Source organism: Podarcis filfolensis (genome assembly GCF_964270895.1).
Source record: "Podarcis filfolensis genome assembly, chromosome: 3".
Classification (NCBI taxonomy): Eukaryota; Metazoa; Chordata; class Lepidosauria; order Squamata; family Lacertidae; genus Podarcis; species Podarcis filfolensis.
In genome coordinates this window covers 61893986-61913807 of record NC_139606.1, presented here as the reverse complement: position 1 = coordinate 61913807, position 19822 = coordinate 61893986, and the positions used below count along the sequence as shown (strand labels likewise).

General features: G+C 41.9%; 1 protein-coding gene across 1 annotated transcript; it reads left to right on the top strand.

Annotated features, from left to right (window-relative positions):
- Positions 1-826: 826 nt before the first annotated feature.
- LOC310759995 (p53 apoptosis effector related to PMP-22-like) lies at positions 827-8311 on the top strand. The gene is made up of 3 exons (XM_083607850.1): positions 827-1269; positions 4632-4775; positions 6474-8311. The coding sequence occupies exons 1-3, from the start codon at positions 1068-1070 to the stop codon at positions 6686-6688; spliced, it is 561 nt and encodes a 186-aa protein (XP_083463976.1). The 5' UTR covers positions 827-1067; the 3' UTR covers positions 6689-8311.
- The last annotated feature ends 11511 nt before the right edge of the window (positions 8312-19822 follow it).

Sequence of the window (19822 nt, the reverse complement as noted above, 5' to 3'; positions counted from 1 at the left end):
GTTGCCCTCAAAACCCCATCTAAATTGGTTGAATGGTGAATATGCAAGAGCATGTTTGTGCTGGTGAGGAGCTAACATTAGCTGACTTGACTGCTAGCTGTGGTTTTAGGGTCAACGCAGACCCTCCAAGTGTGCCTATTTTCCAGGGATGTCCCTGATTTAGAGAAGCTGTCCCAGTTTCTGATTTGATCCCAGAATGTCCCACTTTTCCTTAGGATGTCCCTATTTTCATTGGAGAAATGTTGGAGAGTCTGGTCAATGCTAAACTGGAGACTTAGATAAAGTCAGATTTGGATTCAGCAAATCAAAATTCATTTCATAAAGCTCTCAGGCAAACACACTCCCCTCAAATAGCTTCAAAACATGGCTGGCTGCATAGCTGGCACTGCCTCCTTTTCACTGACAGATTATTGTGAAACCACAATTTCTCTAAGAGAATTTTAAGCCTTTTCGCCAAAGGAACAACTCCTAAGTATATTTAGTGGAAGCCATCACTGTTACAGTAAGATAAAATTAAACAATGTTTGTTTGAAAGTATGGATAATATAGCCTATCAGTATCACCCTCAAGTGGTATTGGCACGACCTTCTGTTCATCCTTCATAAAGGTAAACCAACTGCTACTTTTGTTGTTCACCATCTTTCTTTTCTCTCTTCCCGCCAATACATCACACTGCTCTTTGCTGTGAAATCTTAAAGCCAGGAAAGGGTAAAATGCTAATGGCAATGGGCCACAATAATGATTTAATTAGTAGCAAAAAGAAAAAGAAAAGGGAGGGCGGGTTTCAAGGTGTGCACAGCCCTGAATTTTCTTTCCAGCTCAACAGGTTGTTGCAGCTACTTGTTCAGTGAAATGTAGGTGGAGCTTTTTCCTTCAGCGCCTGTCTGGATCACAAAGCTGCTCGCTGTCTTTGTCTTTCTTCCTTTCTCTTTTTCACACACACATATATACACACACACACTTTTCATAAACCTTTATTAAACTACTGTTTTTCCCAGGCTGCTGAAGCAAATAGTAGGAAGACTTTTTTGCTTATCTGTCAAACCACTAAAGAAGACCCAAACAAGATGGTTCAGTATGGTCTGGACTATACACGCTGCAGATGGATCATGCCTCTTCTTCTGGGCTTAGCAATGATCTTTGGTATCATTGCACTGGTTGGTTGGGGCTGGGTAAACTCAGAAACCCGACCGTTTATGCAACAAGGCTCGTTATGGAGATTATGTACTGAACGAGAAGAATGGGAATGCATATCGCTCATGGATTTTGGTAAGAATCACAGTGGTAAAGACTATGATCCAATGATCGTGATTAGTCTAATCAAGCTTTATATCTGACTATCTATCTATCTATCTATCTATCTATCTATCATCTTTCTTTCTTTCTTTCTTTCTTTCTTTCTTTCTTTCTTTCTTTCTTTCTTTCTTTCTTTCTTTCTCTATCATCTATCTAATTTATCATCTCCTATTTGAAAGGAGAGCTTAGAGAAGAAAGTAATTACCTTTCATTGGTAAATATGTATAATGTTTTCTTCTTATTCTGGACTTGAGTGCTTCTGCTCACTTTGACCAATATCTCCTAAACTTTTCTTCAAAATATAAATGTTCAGAAATTATTTTTAAGAATGAATTTTAGCAATTATGACAAGGAGTGATCTTGAAATGCTAGAATGAGGCAAAATCCAGTTACATAAATGAGTAATCTTCCCTCAGGCTTTCAAGGAGCGATTTTATATCCATGACAGTAGAACAAGTGCTGACAATATAAGCAAAGTTTGGTTAACAGCTTCCTTTTTATCTCCCCTGGACTTTCCACCATGACAAGAAATAGCTTTGGGTAGACATGGAGATGTCATCAGGCAGAGAATCCATAAAAGAAAGCATACTGTAAAGAACTGTTGTGTGGAACTGAGCTTTGCATATTCAGAAGAATCATGTGATAGAGCCTGTGTTGAACTGTGTGGGGAAAGCATAATATTAATGAATAGGAAGGAAATCTATTTGGACAAATGGTGTAATGTATATACAAACCGTCACTTTGGGTAATTTTCTGTTTAGCAAATCTATATCTACAGTAGAATAACTTTGGTCTACTCTAAGATGTCATTCCTCATCTCTTTCTTAAGATATGCCCTGGGATGAAGGCCTCCCTTAAGCATCTTCTTAATACGGACTCCCTGTTTCCCATATAACATCAATTTTGAAATCCATATGACTTCCTTCTGCTTCCTCTTGTGATTTACAAGAGATTATGTTGGGTTAATCAGCAATTGCAATAATTGTCAGGATGAAAAAAATGTTAAAATAGGAAGTGAAAATCTGGGTTGTGGGCTGGGTCAATTTATGAGCTGGTCATAATATGTAAAAATGCAAAACTACTAGTAAAAAGCAAGTGCTCACCGTTTTGGTCAATTGACACACAGCACCACCCCTCCCTGGTGGATATGTTAATTCTTAGTGTTCTCCTGTCAAGTTTGGGAACTGATTTTAGGACTCATGATCAAAATACTTCTGTTTCTTCCTCACCCTTTAAATAAGAAATGTGAATTTGGCTTTATAAGTATTCCTTTGTGGTTTGTATGTAATGTTTCAGCCATTCTTAAGCATGTACGGTTATATTAAATAAATGTGAAACTCTCTCTGCTAGGTGGTAAAAGATGGGGACGTTACTTTAAGGCTGTAATCCCTTTACATACTTACCTGAAAGCAAAATTTAGAATTATGTTTTTTGTTTTAAAATTCATTCTTTTCCCTGAGGAATTCTCGGCACTGCAGTTTGTTGTTGGTAAACTACAGCGCATTGCAAATCTGTGATTGGTAAACCACAGTGCCCAGAATTCTTTGAGGGAAAGAATGTGCTTTGAATGTGCTTTAAAGGTATAGTGTGTACATTAGTCTGATACAGATTCTTCCATATTTTTGTTTGGCTTTGAGCCAAATGCCATTATACATCTGTGGGGAGCCTGTGGCCATGTTAGATGTTGTTGGACTTCCATGATCCCCAGCCAACATGGCCGATGGTCAAGCATGATGAGCGAGGTAGTCCAGCAACGCAGTACCACAGGTTCCCCACCATGCCATAAAAGATGGATGGAGAGTTAGATAAAGATCTCTGGGTTGCATCTTGTCTCCCTAGGCTTTTCTCCCCCAAAAGACTGCCTTTCCCCCATTCTCCTTCTTAGAACAATTGACCAGCATTGGCTGGGTGACAATATGAGAAAAACCTTGCAGAACTTGAGATGCTTTGCAGGCCTAAAGTTTCCAAATATGTTAGCAATAATTTCTATATTGTTTATTTTTTAATTATTTTGTTCCAAAATAACACCAGCATTTTAATCAAGCTATGCAAATACACATACTGTATATGATACAGTAAGACTTCAATAGTATTTAGTCAATTAATTGGTTAGTTTAATAGACTAAAACCATTTTGATCAATTAAAAAGGTGCCCCTGATCAATTGGCTGGTATATTTTACATATTTCTATTTTGTGTGCATGTTTGTGTGTGTGTCTTAGCAAAACTGCAAACTGCAACTCCTATTTTTAAAAATACATTCCCTCTCAAGTGCTAGGGAATGGGGAATGCCTCTTGTAAGATTATGCCTGTTGGGACACCAACAATTCCCATAGAAAGTATAATAGATTGAGAGAGACAGAGAGAGTCAATTTCAGTTGACTGTGTTGTTCAATTTAAAAAGCCAGTGGGATCATTAAACAGCAGTAATGCAGTTCTATGTACCTATTTACCCACCTACTCTATACGCTCAGGCACATAATATAATGGGCATAACAGTTTGCCTCAAAAACTTTAAATACATGAATTAAAATCAGTGTGTGTGTGTGTGTGTGTGTGTGTGTGTGTGTGTGTGTGTTTTAAATACTCATTTCAGTAGCAGATGTTCTGCAACATTGCACATTGAGTTTCAAGTTTTTAAGATCCTGACTCATTTAGTATTGATTTCATCTACATGAAGGTATATGAAAATCCCAAGGCGACTCTTTAAAATATTTATTTATTCATTCATTCCCGACTGACACCCAAAGACTAGAGGCAGATGTGTATTCTGGATTGCTATCTCCCTGACACTTTGGGGTTATTCCTGCCTCCCCTATTCCCTTCAGCTTCTACACACAGTGTGTTAATGTGACAGGATACTATTACAGCTAAAGACATACAACAGTTCTTAAGACAACCAAGAGTCATTTGAGCCAAGCTTTGCTTGTCTGACAGTCACCTCTGGACAAATAAGTTTTTGAAACAATACCATAACCTGGCAATCCAGCTTAACAGAGGGAAAAGTAGTTTGGAAGAAAAAAAAAACCTAATATCTATCACCAGACTTATGTTAAAAGCCCAGTTCATACAAAAAGGGGAGGACACACATCATCTTTAACTGTTACATATACTCAGTGGTTTCCCGCCCCTGGGGGTACGCAGGGGTATGCATACCCCTAAACATTTTGTGAATCTAAATTTAGCCTCATTGAGGGGTAGTATTTCAATATGAGTAGGAAAATGAGAGTACCCTCAAACATTTTTTTTAGGAAAAAAAAAGCACTGCATATACTTGTATGACTATCTTGGAACAACAGAGAGCAAAATGCAGCTAACTTTTATTTTTCTTTTCAGCCTGGGGTAAGGCTGCAGCGGCCACTTTCTTTGTTGGATTTGTAATCATAGTGATCTGTTTTGCCCTGGCCATCATTGCATTTGCCATCCCGACGCTTCGCTTCAACTTCATCAGAGGCATCGGAGGCCTGTGTTTTGTTGCGGGTAAGGCTGTGTTTTCGGTGCAAAGGGTGGATGCCTGGCTTTGGTCTGGAGAGAGTAGTTGCTTCTTTAGCTGTAGGGAAAGAGCAACAGACCTTCTTAAAGTGCACAATGAATCAGGAGCGTCCTTTTGCATAGTTGCAGTGGGTGTGGTGGTGCAGAGTGGCATGAATTCACAAAGATGCAGCTCAGTAATAATTACAGAATCACATGACAAAATAGTTAACCGCCTATATATATATATATATATATATGTGTGTGTGTGTGTGTGTGTGTGTGTGTGTGTATCATGCCTCAGGAATTGATGCCTCCTAAACCAGGCCATTTTACGTCTTTATAGCTTTATCATCACTGTCCTCATGGGTGGTCTGCTCCATAATCTCCAACCACCCAATCTTCTCTCTGCTACCTTCCTTAAGAGTAGGGATGGGGAACCTGGAACTCTCCATTTAAACTCCAGTTCCTATGAGCCATAACTAGGCATTCTTTCGGATGGGAATTCCAAACAAGGGATGCTGCCACAAGTAACAACAACAACAACAACAACAACAACAACTTATTTATACCTCACCCATCTGGCTGGGTTTCCCCAGCCACTCTGGGCGGCTTCCAGCAAAATATTAAAATACAATAATTCATCAAATATTAAAAGCTTCCCTAAACAGGGCTGCCTTCAGATGTCTTCTAAAAGTCAGATAGTTGTTTATTTCCTTGATGAGAGGGTGTTCCAAAGGGCGGGCACCACTACTGAGAAGGCCCTCTGCCTGGTTCCCTGAAACTTCACTTCTCACAGTGAGGGAACCAGAAGAAGATCCTCGGCACTGGACCTCAGTGTCCAGGCTGAACGATGGGGGTGGAGACGCTCCTTCAGGTATACTGGGCTGAAGCCGTTTAGGGAAGCCCCTTTCTTGCATTGCCACCAATCAAATCTTAGACACAGAGGAGGTTCTTATGGGAGGTTCCCATGGGAGGAGACTGCCTTTCAGATACCCTGGTTGCAAACCTTTTAGGGCTTTATAGAGAAGAACCAGCATCTTGGACTGAACCTGGAAACGAATTGAAAGCAAGTGCAGTTGATATAAGAACAGCATAATATGCTCTGAATGCAGAACGAATGCAGAAATTTATTGGATGCTGTCTCTTGCACCAGCTGCAGTTTCTGAACACTCTTTTAGGGCAACCTTGTGTAGAGTGCATTGCACTAACCTGATCTTAATTCATGATGAGAAGGAATTACCGTATTTTTCGCCCTATAGGACGCACTTTTTCCCCTCCAAAAATGAAGGGGAAATGTGTGTGCGTCCTATGGGGCGAATGCGCACCTCTCCGCAAGCAGCGGGAGCCCAGCGCTGGGCTCCCACTGCTTGCGGAGAGTTGCCTGCATGCTGGAGCCTGCGCGCGCTGAGCTCAGCGCGTCCAGGCTTCGCGGACCTCTCCGCAAGCAGCGGGAGCCAGCGCTGGGCTCCCACGGCTTGCAGAGAGCTGCCTGTTTGGGGGCTGGGGTCGGGGGAAGCTCGGGCTTCCCCCGCCCCAGCCCCGCACCTGGGGAAAAATAATAATTTCCCCCCTTTATTTCCCCCCAAAAAAACTAGGTGCGCCTTATGGGATGGTGCGTCCTATAGGGCGAAAAATACAGTATATTGTTTCTGTTTTCACCACCACTCATTTTTACTTAAAGTGTTTTTTCTTTCTTTCTCGCAGCTGTATTCTCTCTCATGGGCCTTGTCATCTACGCTGTAATGGTCTCAAAATATTTACGTGAAAATTACCCAGGAGGTATAAGGAATGAGCTCAGCTGGTCCTATGGCTTTGGGTGGACCATGTGTCTTATGGGTATAGGTTTGGGATTCTTCCTTTGCTGCCTCCCCCTGTATGAAGATCATATTTTGGGAAATGTCAAACCTTATTATGCATAACTTCTAGGAAGAGCAACAGAGTCATGTTATTGATTTCCTAAACTTTTGCATGCCGGTTATGTGCAGACTAAAATATCCCTCAGCCTCCACCACCACCTTAGCCAAACATTGAAGCAGTAGAGGGGCTTAACAGCTTTTTAAAACACATTGAAAAATCTGCCAAAGTGTTAAAAACAATACGTTATTCCCATTTTCCTTTTTGGTTTGATGTAGAATAGTTAGATTTTTAAATAAACCTTTTTGGTTCCTAGGAAGAACCAAAATTTTTTACCTTTCCTGTTTAACGGGCAAGTTATAGTGTAATTGCCTTTCTGTGGCAGAGTAGACCAATCAAGCATTCACTAATCAACTGGTGTGATTGAAGACTTACATATTAAATTGTGCATACTTAAATGAATCTGATCTGTTCCTATTGAAAGCGAATTTGGTTCCCATTGTGGTTGAGAACAGTCCACATACATCTTTTTGTTTTAACCAGTGGATTTTTAATAATTTGTGGAAGAAGAAATTGTCAGTGGTAGCATTATTTAGCGAAGGTAACCTGGCAACTTAACGGAAATCCTAAGAATTGAAATACTGAAATGTTTGTTTTAGTTGCTTAATATGTTAATTGAAACTGGATGAGTTTTATCAGTTGATTCTCTGGCATCTACAGTCCTTCAGGTGTTCCTATATTGCAGGAAAAAAATTCCCTCATGAGGTATCCAAATTCTGCTGGTGTTTGCTACTCATGCCACCAGAAATGAAATTTTAAGCACATGAAAATATATTTAAATTCATTGAGCTCCATTTCTGGAATTTCACCTGCCTACTTGTGTGTTGCGAATACGCTGTGTAAGCCATAATGTGAGAAATGGCTGCAGACAAAATGGCACGAGACAACTCATGCTCTTTCATAAGACAGAAGCAAAGCTATGCAAGGTAACCATTTGCTAATATTCCTACCGTGCTTTTGTATTAATCTCTTTTCGTTTATACATTTGCTTTATAATCACATAGCTATCCTCAGTGGTCAGTGCTTGGGGGTGGGGAGAAAGTGGCAAAAGTCCTTATTATGATATTTTCACAGAGGTAATTATTTTGTAATATATTTGTAATTCTGCACAACAATTGGTGAGAAGTAGCACAATCCCTCTTTATTATATAACTGGTGCTGCAGGGAGGAAAAGCCTAGTAGATACTGAATTGGAAACTGCCTCACAAGGAACAGACCGTTTGATAGCTAGTTCCTTTATATCATGGATGCCTGCAGGAATTCTTTTTTTTTGGGGGGGGGAGGGGAGATGGAAAAAATAAAACCCACCCACCTGTTGATGCATTGTTACTGCTGTTTTCCCTTTCTCCCATCATTTATCCTGACCATCTTACAGGCTAATGCTATGCTTATTAAGCATGTATAGAATTGTAGCCTTAGATATTGTAAACCTCACTGGCAGGAACTATGTCACTACTAAGTTCTGTATATTATACAGTATAATGTGTTAGTTAAGTGTTAAACCAACTGTAATTGTGGTTTGAATAGTTGAATTCCAGCCCAAGCACACTGTTCTGACATAATTTAACTGCATGTTAAAGATTATATTGTATATTTAAAGCTGATTAATAAAAAGTTGCTGTCTCCCACTGTATGGTTAAAAAATGTGTTGGATTGATACGAAAATGCTTAAGGGCGGAGACCCACAACAGCTTAGGTATGTGGAAACGTTGCCTTTGAAGCCCATGAAATGGCACATTCATTTAAATATATGCTTTGGAGTTCTGCTAGATCAGAAATGCAGTTTGGAATCTATCCCTCCCAGTTCCATTAACATGAAGCAGCAGGTCCATGAAAAATTAGTGGCCCGTTGGCACCCACCTGGATCTTGTATCTGGATTGCCAAGCACACTATGAAAAGCATTACACAACGCAACCTCTCTTGCTTCAAATGGTAGGTGGGGTTTTGACACTGGGCTGATTCCCCACCTCAGAAGCTCCTGTCCTACATGCAAAAAGGTGTGTATAGTTTCATCAATGTGCATGGCACTTTACAAAGAAGAGATGTAGGAGGTCCTTATCCTGAGGGTTCACAATCAAACCGGAAACACATGGAAACAACAGACAATAGTATGAACTTTTATGTACAGATGTCCTTCAATAGTATGCTTCTTATTTATTTATTTGTAAAAATATATATATACCTAAGGCTGCATCCAATGTAGTGCTAAGTAACTCATTATTAGGACTTCTGCTTGCGCAGCAGGAGTCACCCCCCACTGCTTAACTTTAAATCTGTACTAGGGGTTCCTGTAACCCTCCAGAGCAGATTTAGGGAGAGCATGAGGCGTGAACAGGTGAAGGAGAGGAGAAGTTCCATTTCACAAACATAAAAAAATTGCATCATTGCACAGCACACACACACACACACAAAGAGAGAGAGAGAGAGAGAGAGAGAGAGAGAGAGAGCGAGAGAGAGAGAGAGAGAGAATGATAGAATAATCCAAACCTGCAGATCACCCACTAACTATAAAAGAAATAAATGTCTTTAATTGTCTAAGTTAGCCTGGCAGCATAGAAATGTTATCAGCAAATATTTAAAAATTAATACAGTGGTACCTCGGGTTACATACGCTTCAGGTTACATATGCTTCAGGTTACAGACTCCGCTAACCCAGAAATAGTGCTTCAGGTTAAGAATTTTGCTTCAGGATGAGAACAGAAATTGTGCTCCGGCAGCGCGGCAGCAGGAAGAGGCCCCATTAGCTAAAGTGGTGTTTCAGGTTAAGAACAGTTTCAGGTTAAGTACGGACCTCCGGAACGAATTAGCTACTTAACCCGAGGTACCACTGTACTGAATGTGTCTGCTGAATCTCTATTGGAAGGGCAGTCCACAAGTCTGGACCAATAGCACTGACGCAGCTCCAGATATAGGGCCTTGTGGGGAGTTCCCCTGTACAGGGTGTTGAGCTGATGGAGCACAAAACTGAGAAGATCTATAACTGAAAAGATTGATTTTGGCCTCAAACAGGGCACCAGATAACCAAAGATTACCGAAGTCTGCCCCTGCACTGAAGGCCCCAATTTCATGTCGACACCAGATAGATTCACTAACTCAGATGAAAACCAAAGATGTTTCAGTGATCAAACTGGGGTATCAGGGTTCAGATGGTCCCTAAGTTATCTCTGATCCAAGTTGTTTAGGGCTTTGCAAATTAATACTTGGCTCTTTTCTATGAGTACAGAAGGTTTTGTTTGTTTGTTTGTGCTTAAATGCAAGGAAACATCCACAATTTTCTTTGCCCTTCAGCATGCTTTTAGTGACAGCACTGGAATGTTCATTTCATCATTATTTTAGTCCAAATACATAATAGTTCAAAACCATAATTTGAGCACATCTAGTCGTAATGAGGTGACAAATTACCTTCAGCCTTCAAAGTCTGCACATCCTTGCCTCAGAATGGATAAAGTGATGCTGAAGATTCAGGGAATGTTTCAGCACGCAGAGTGGATTTGGACTGCACACAAGTTCTGGTAAGGTGAGAGCTTTATATCTTAGAATTCTATACACCTTTCTAACAGAGCTCCACAAAGTTTCTCCTAAGGAAGCAGAATGTGATGCCCTCCAGATGTTTCTGGAATACAACTCTCATTCATTCTTGACCTTGTTCATGCAGGGGGTGGGGCTGATGAGAGCTGTAATTCAACAACATCTGGAGGGTACCATGTTGACTACTATGGGAGGGAAGTCAGGAAGTGGTGAGGGGACTTTCAGCTGGCTGTAGTTATGGAACAGCACACAGTTAATTCACTGTGCTTAAACACAACAAGGACACAAAACAGAAAAAGATGATGATGTCTGCCATGGTTTTAGAAGCATGGGATTGGAAACCTTATTTCAAGGAGGGCCCCAAGGGGGCTGAATTTTTGGACTTGTTCTTTTGCTCAGTAGATCCCCATCACAGTGTCTTGCACCTCTCTGTATGTGGCTGGGAATGTATTTGATTTGTCTCTTGGCTGGATTTAGTCCCATTCATGGAGTAGTAATCTTTGTCTTGTCCACTAGTGAGTAAAGACTCGAAGCAGTATTTACAACTAATTCATCAGTCCCTGCTTCCCTGTAGGCTAAGGTGAAGTGAAACTCAAAAGGTTATTTTACCAGAAACTTCAGAGACACAACAATTTCCACTCATCATCATGCACTGATAGGACATCATAGTCAGTCATGGAGCTTTCTGGAGTATCTAGCAAAGGCTAAAATGAATCTGGAGTTTGATTGTTTGGGAAAACCTTTAGACCTGCAACGGAAAACAATCAGAGAGAATAGAGATACCCATTTTAAGGCTGTAAATGTTGCATTCTGACTATTACTAATTACTAAAATATTGCCTTCCAAAACTGGCTGACTGGGGATGTGGCGTCTCTTTTCAGTCTGCCAAGGAATTTAATGGTATATCTCCTATCTTGGCATCTCTCTCCTTCTGCCTTCAAATTCCACAGCCACTTGACTTGCAAGAGGTAAGGCCAGGCCCAGCTCTCAGAGTCAAACCCTCTTGCTGTATTATGGTGGTGGTGGCTGTAGCTATGAAGAAAATGTCTCCAGGGTGATACAGTGAGTGGGGAATATTTATGATGCAAACCATCCTGTGATCTTTGGATGAAGGATGATAGATAAATGTAACAAATAACAATCATTATCATCTCTCACTTTTTCACCCTAATGGTCATTTCCCTCCACTTCCTTGGTGTTGAGGTAAAGGTGTGGCTATTCTGGGTCTCCATACCTGTGTGGTCCATTACTTGCAACCATATTGGTGGTAGGAGAAATGGCCTGTAAAAAGATTCCACAGTGCTTTGTTCTTCCCTTGTCCAAACCACTTCACCTCTGACTCACAAGCTGCTGGGCTGGGCTGGGAGTTTCCTCCCAGCACTGGCCAGCCCAACTGAGCCAACTCTGTATCACCTGTGGTGACTGTCTCCCTATGGTATGGTAACATCTACCTGTCAGGAGAGACTGTCCCAGAGCCATTACTAGTTCTGATGAGCATCTCACTCTTCATCCTCAGCCCACATTAAATATTCCTGGGCTTGGACACAGATATAAAATACAGTTCCCGTTTCTTGCATTACATACCCATAAACACACACACAAGTTTTATGGCAGCTTTTTGTGTTTATTTCATTTAACTTCACAACAATATCTGAAACCAGTTTGGGTGTGACAGAGTGACTTTGTCCAAATTCACACTGGGCCTGAGGGGGCAGTTCTTTACTTATGGGACTTCTGCAAAATAAAAATGTTATGAAACCAAGAAAGATGGCAGAAGCTGAAAAGGCCCCATGAGGCAGAATAAATCTGTTCTGCAACTGAAGTTTTTTTTTTTTAAGAGTAGACCTTTTGACTATGTGGTAGTGATGATGATGATAATATAAATTAAAAAGGGACCAGGCTGCAATCTTGAATAGGGTTTTTAATGTGAGCAGATGGAAATGGAAATGATGTGATAATACGCCTAGACTTGTGTTTCTTCTCTCCCACAGACACTCCCCAGGTGTGTCTCTTACTCATCCAAAACCTGAGCCAAATGAAACACATGCATTCTGTACTCATACCACAAGTTAACTGTTTTGTGAAAGATTCAGTGTATTCAGCAGGAGACAGATAGCATGAGATCAATTTACTTCTTGTCACTTCACTAAAAAGACTCACGTTCAGTCTCATTATTATTTTTAATCAGCCAGTGTTTCCTAATATTTGAATGAGGAGAATGCAGAAACTCCTCTCCCCTTGGCTTGTCACATCTCCTAGGCTCCACTGTCTCTGCTCCTTCTCCCTCTTCTAACTTAACTACTTCCACTTATATTTGTTTCTGGCAAATGTGGTGGATGGGTGGATGGGGGGGGGGGAGAGATGGCACTGGAGAAAAATATGGCAGGCTCACGTGTCCTGAGCTTTCTGTCACCTCAAACCTATATCAGAAATAGACCTGGTTGGCTATGGCTAAAAAGCTGGACTTCGTAGCATCAGCAACAAAATAATGATAAAAGAAAATTGAAAGAGATAGAAAGAGTTGGGGTGGTGGAATGTTATGAAAAGAGAGAGAAACATAGGGTTTGTGGATTGGTGTTTAGGATAAGGGAGCAGCTCACCATGGATAATATTTAGTCCAAGTTCTCTACCATTTGTATTGTAGAATGGTGTCAAATATTAGAAATAGTGTCACTATCCAACTGACTTGTATACATGCACACATATTTTTAGAATTTAGTGTTTTCTTATGAAAGGTTCCAGACTTTGAGGAAGCCAGGGTGTTCTGTTCCTTCTTTTAAAAAGGCTTTGACAAATACTGCAAGATGAAGGCTGAACACTGAAAACCTGAATCAGCAGAAATCTTCCCCATGACAATTTCAGACCTCCGTTGAAACTTGTTTTGCGCCTTTGCCTTGAGCGGGGGCTGGATGAAGCCACACCTCACTGGATGAGACTCCCAATAAACAACGCCTTTGTACCAAGAAGCTGTTCTCCTGAAATCCCTGGAGGGCATTTAGACAAATGCTAGGGAAGCCATTCCAGCTTGGAAATCAAAGTTACACAGCTATTTCCCATGGCAGAGCTGCAGTGGTGTTTTGAAGCCTCATAATTGCGTTTAGGAACTCCACCTTCTTGCCCTGGTTGTCATTTGCCGGGCAGACTTTCCCAACTGGTTTTGACAAACCCGTGCCGCAAACATTTCAAGGGTGTCAAAGATTTTCATTTTGTGGAACTTAATAGGCTGAAATACATTATAAAGAGACTTGATGTCCTTTCCAAGGTATCTATCTAATTTTGTTTTAAATTTAATCAAGATATGATGTGGGGGGACATGGAGGGATATCAAGTAAGATAAAGGGTAGAGGTAGGATGTAGTTTGCTGTGCTAAACACATCACTCTGAAGGGTAGAATTGACAGGCATCCCCAAGCACTCAGGGTCCTCAGCTGCAGAGTCCACCATGGCTGATTGGCACATTTCATTGCCCATTTCCAATGCCATGCATTACACTAGTGTGGCTGCAGTAAAACACATTATGCACATTGGTTGTGAAGAAGCTTGCTTTCGTGAGTACTGCTACAGCTGATGTACTTGCTCTAGAGCAGGGGTAGCCAATGTGACACTCTCCAGATGTTGTGGACTACAACTTCCATCATCTCTGACCATTGGTCATGCAGGCTGGGGTTGTTGGGCCATCTTGAGGGTACAGCATTGACTACCTCTGCTCTGAGGCCCAGTTCCAATCACCATCTCCAACTCCATGTCCCTTGTCCAGCAACTGGCCCTTAGGGACAACAAATGGGCTGGAAAACATTGTCTCAACATCTAGGTGGCATATGGCTTCCTACAGCCCTATCTTGTCCCTGGCAGTCAGATGCCACTGGTAGATGCTTAGGTGGACGACTTCTTGAGGGTTGGGTGTGATTATATTCTAACCTTACAGCAATTCCCTTGATAATATAAAATAATTATGAAATTATGCATTTGGTTAATATACAATAGCCCATTTGAAATTTAAAAGACCTGCCTTCTTTTGGTTAGAAGTGCAATGACTAGGAGAGGTGTGGTGCAGAGGAATTGGACCTCAAATGGACACTGGCCCAAACCACATTGCATATGGCAGTAGAGTGGTACCTCGGGTTAAGAACTTAATTTGTTCCGGAGGTCTGTTCTTAACCTGAAACTGTTCTTAACCTGAGGCACCACTTTAGCTAATGGGGCCTCCCGCTGCCACAGCACGATTTCTATTCTTATCCTGAAGCAAAGTTCTTAACCCGAGGTACTATTTCTAGGTTAGCGGAGTCTGTAACCTGAAGCATCTGTAACCCAAGGTACCACTGTACTGGTCTACCTGCTTCAGCTCTCAATCTTGAAGCCAGTGCAGATGATACATGGACTCATGGTATTGCAGGCATGCCCCCACATGCATTGAGACAAGCTCTTTCGGAGCGCAGAGAAGGCAGAAGGCAGGTGTAAGGCTGCTGAGCTCAGAATGTCACCTAAGGACCCAAGAGGCCAAGACTTCAGGGATGCATTGCATAGCTGCTGGGAAACCTCATATGCTCTACGTGCGCAAAACTGAGACAGCCATTTGCCAATTATGACCATGTAATCTAGAAGAACTGTGAATCATAATATCTTTAAAGTGCTTTGAAGATGCACACAGGGTAGCATTAAATTGTAGCTGGTCACCAAAGGCGATGGAGGCAGATGGTTTCCCAGATGCCATCAGATCACCTTATTAAGAACCACCCACCTCCCTCTAGGCAACTGCCAACAAGAGTCCAAAGAAATGCTAGCATGGTAAAGGCGCCCACAATGACACTGAACAGGAAATTGCAAAAGAGGAAGAAGAGAAACTGTGCTGGTTTGTAGTAACAGTAAGAAAACAGGGTGGGGAGAGATTGAGCTTTTTGGCTGCATAGAGACAACCCACTTCACTTAACGGAGGACGGGCTGGAAAGTTTGGCAATTTATATACAGTGGCAAAGAAACAGCATCTTTCCTCTAGTCGCACAGCACAGACCGTGGTTGGCTGTTGGCTGGCAGTGATATGAAACAGATCTAGAGCTGAGAAGGAGAGATGCTTTTGCTTTGATGAATGAGCACCACAGTCACGCAGGGCAAGGCGCTGGGTGTTGCCTTAGGACCTGCAAGACAGGCGGAACCAAAAGAGCTTTATTTTCACACTCAAAAGGAAAGTCATACAACAAGAAAGACAGCTTTACATACAACAAAGGTCTCGGAGTACACTGTGAATGCAGAGAACACCTGAGCACAGGAAATTGCCTTATGCCGAGTCAGACCATTGGTCTGTCTGGCCCAGTACTGTCTACACTGATTGGCAGTGGCTCTCCTGGGTTACAGAATGGGGACATTCCCAGAAGTTCTGTCATTTGGAGGAATGTAAGGAACACAGCATTTGCGAATGTGAATCTAAAAAAAGAAGAAGGAATATTTCCATAAGCTTTTTACAATGCTTAGGAATGAGACCCATGTTCAAAACCCCACTTAGCCACGAAACTCACTGGGTTACTTTGGGCCAGTAACTGCTTCTCAGCCTACCTCATAGGGTTGTTGTGGGGATTAAATAAGGAAGGGGAGAACCATGTACATCGCAGTGAGTTCCTTGGAGAAAAGGGTAGGATTTGAATGCAACAAATAAATAAGGCCACCAGTGGCAACTACTCATGAAAGTTATACTCCCTTTAGTAATAACTGTATACCTCTGAGTACCAGTTGAGGTGGATCATTAGCAAGAGAGTGCTGCTGTGCTCATGTCCTGCTTTTGGGATTCCCAATGATGGGCCAGTGAATTCTGGAGTAGACAGGCCTTTGGTCTGACCCAGCAGAGCTGATTTGCATGCTTTCCTCCTGAACCTGGAGCAAATTCAGAGCATGTTAATTACAGCTGCCTGCAAAGCAAAGCAAACATCTGATTGGCCTATCTGAAAGTCAGCTTGCTTTTCAGAATGTGACAACAATGGCTGCGGTATTTAAAACACACCCAACCCATGCTTTTTTAAAAAAATGGTGTTGAAAATGGATGTAGCCACAAGATAAAGAAGCAGTCATATGATTCCTTTTCCCACAGATCTAGCTGTGAAATCCTTTGAATGCAGTAGGAGAGTCAGGGGACATGTATATCAGGTCTGGCTAGTTTGTGTAGAGTTAACAATATGGCTCACTATTTTTTTATTATGGTTGAATTGCTGTAGCTGCAATTCTGCACATAGTTCTGCTGTTAAGTAGAGTTTCTCGGCTTAGCTTCTGTTCGTCAAACACTTTCTGCTGGCTGCTAAAGAACCATTTCTGTTTCAACTTGCAAATTATGTTCTATAATTTGTCTGGCCCTTCCCTTATTCTCTCTGTTTGCTATCTGTCCAATTTACTTAGAGATTCAAAGGCAATGTGTGGAGATTCTTACCTTCCATGTGAATATTTCACATACCCAGCGCAAATTGGAGATGCAGCTGTAGCAATCCAAATATTTAGGAGAAGACAGCTTTTGAGTTATATCCCTCCCCCCCTTTTGGCTTCACAAAAGGCACAATTATCCTATATTATTTTTTTCCATTGAAATACAAGGTGTGGGAGAAAGGAGAGCAAAAGCCACCCAAGAAAAAGAAGAAGAAAACTGGGAATGCTCACAGGTAACTTGCTAATGAATATCTGCAGAGTCCTTGGATGATATAGAATGCTTTTGACGTCCTACAGCATTGTTGTTATTACAGAAAAACATAGGTCAGGCAGCAGTTCTTTTCAGATAATCATCTCTTTGACTCCTATGTTTAATGTCTTTTTTTTTTGTTACACTAAACACAGGAGCTAAAGAGTTGATTATCTGAAAAGGAATCAGATATAGCAGGCATGTCCAACTCCCAAGAGACTGTGATTTACTCCCAGTATAAAAAAACTGGTAGTGATCTACCCATTGACATTGGAGGGAGGAGGAGCGTGTGTGGGGTGAGTGGATTGCCCAGAGTTGTTGAGCTTTCTTTGGAGAGGATTGCACAGAGGTTTTTTTTTACCTTTTCCTTGTAACTTTTTGTACACGATAAGGATCCCACGATCTACCAGGATCATCCAGGGATTCTACCTGTAGATCACGATCTACTGGTTGGACATCCCTGAGATATAGAATAAACAGGGATGCAGGTGGTGCTGTGGTCTAAACCACCGAGCCTCTTGGGCTTGCCGATCAGAAGGTCAGCAGTTTGAATCCCTGCAACAGGGTGAGCTCCTGTTGCTCTGTCCCAGCTCCTGCCAACCTAGCAGTTCCAAAGTACACCATTGCAAGTAGATAAATAAGTACCACTGCAGCAGGAAGGTAAACAGTGTTTCCCTCTGCTCTGGTTTCTATCACGGTGTTCTGTGGATGACTGCCCATTTTTTTGGAACGTAGATGGGGGGAGAGGATGTTTTACTCTTCCTCTGCTTCCCCATCAAAATAGTCTATAAGATCTAAAGGCCTCCTGTTCCCTCAACTTATCCCAGACAAGGGAGAAAAACTATGCCAGCCCTGGAGCTGGTGTAGTAATCCCCCCCCCCCACTGAAACAACAGGAGGGTTGTTTTTTTAAAAAAGCAAAATAAAGGGGCATAAAAGGGGAACGACACAAGCCCACTTTCTGCTCTGGGGGTACAAACCTGGCAGGATCAAGGCAGTGATGGTTCCTCTGACACAGACTCCTCGTCTGTTATAATAAAATAACAGTGGATGACAACCAAACATAAATTGCCTTGCAGAAATAACATCATTTATTTCAGCAACTATGTCTCACTACTTTTGCACCAGACCAGAATGACATACGGTTGTGTCTGCACTGAGAAAAGCACTTGCCCACACCCTCCTGGAAGAATATAACACGTGCAATAATGAAACTCCAGTATTTTAAAATGTTCTTTATATTTGCTCTCGTTTTGTGATGTCACACTGATAATCTTTCTCTATTCTATTCTATTATTTTTTTTAATTGGAAACTATATGAACAGGTGGGAACTTCATCAAAATATTGCTGTGTGGAGTATTTGCACCATTCAAGCCTGACTGGAACCTTGCCCTGTTCTAGAACACTGCATTCCATTAACCCTCTAGCCTGGGTGTCTGTTTCCTTCTCTCTCAGCAACAATTGCTAAATATTCCATGGTCACTGGGCATGCTCAGTCCTCACTGGGCATTTTGGTCCCCTCGCCCAAAGATTTGTTTTGCACTTTGTACACTTTGCAGTTCCCCCAAGCTGGCTGATTGCTCCCTCTTGTGTTTGGATGGTGACTGTGGCTGCATAAGAACAGAGGATACGGTACTGAAAGGGTGTTCTGTTGAAAGATTGCCAGGGAAGGAGGGCGGGGCAGAGACTTCATATATATTGTAGAAGACAAAAGATTCTTTGAGAAACTGGTTCTGTGTCAGCAGCTAGTCAGCTATTGAAAGCCACACCAAATGCTGCTTATTATTTCAAGAAGAAAGTTCATGTTCTCGAAGCTGCCGCTCCTGGTTCTGCAATGAAGGATCTCCCACAAAAATGCTAGACTGGATATAGGAAATACCGAACACCCAAAAATCCCCATTCTGCCTCTCTGGTCCAACATCAGGTTCATACCTTCACACCTAGCTTCCAGATGAATTGATTTTATGGTGTGTGACATGGAATCCCAATGGACGATTGCCCCCCCCGCCCCCCACCTCCACCTCTCCAACCTGTGCTGGTACTGGAGAGTACCCAGGTGAGTGGAGCAGGGTCAGATCTGGTCCACCCAGCTGGGAGGGTATGTTGGCATGGCTACCAAGACTTTGTGGCATAGATTTGCTTATCTCCTAGGGTGCATGGCTACCTCGTCACAAAATACTTCTTCTACCCTTGATCCTGCCCATGGTGGCCCTGAATGCCTGGCCCACCCCATCCTTCTCTTGGACCCAAGCAGTGATTCAAAAATACAAGCAGTAACAATAACAGCAGCAGCAGCAGTAATAATACTCGTGCTGCTGGTATAAAGTGCAGTACCACATAAACTCAAAAACACAGTCGAAAATGCAGGAATATTAAAATACTGCAACAATAGTGCAAAGCATTCACATCGTTTTTAAAAGATATGAGCCTTAAAAGATGGGATCAGGAAAAAAGTTAGTAACAGGATTATTGAATTATTCTACTCTATGCTTTTCAACTCCCTTTGCTTGAGAATGCTAAACTGTATGACCTACACCCAACACCCAAAATTGGACTCTGTGACTGAAGATTATTATGATGTTTGTGCTCATTGTTAGGCACACATATGCCACCTGGAGGAGATTTATTACAAAGATTATGACACGAAGCAATATTGAATGCAGTAATGGATGAAATGGGTGGGGAAAATACAATGGAGGGTATTTTCCAAACAAGTATTCTGCGAAACCTTTATGCATTTGGAGTACTGGAGGCTGACACACCTGCTTACTGCACTTGCCACCCCTGCCCCTGAAGTGGGAGGCATTTCAGAAAGCAGCCTGGCAAGCCCCTCCCACCTCCTAGGATGTTTGCCACCAGCACTGCTTCCTTGCCTGCCTGCTGCCATCACACTAGAATTGCTGTGGTGACCTATTGGCAGCCACACAAACTGTAGCAAGATGACAGACTTACAATATTA

Coding starts and splice junctions, on each gene's coding strand:
- LOC310759995 (XM_083607850.1), top strand. CDS start 1,068: ATGGTTCAGTATGGTCTGGACTATACACGCTGCAGATGGATCATGCCT. Junction 1,270..4,631: donor CATATCGCTCATGGATTTTG/GTAAGAATCACA, acceptor TTTTCTTTTCAG/CCTGGGGTAAGGCTGCAGCG. Junction 4,776..6,473: donor AGGCCTGTGTTTTGTTGCGG/GTAAGGCTGTGT, acceptor TCTTTCTCGCAG/CTGTATTCTCTCTCATGGGC.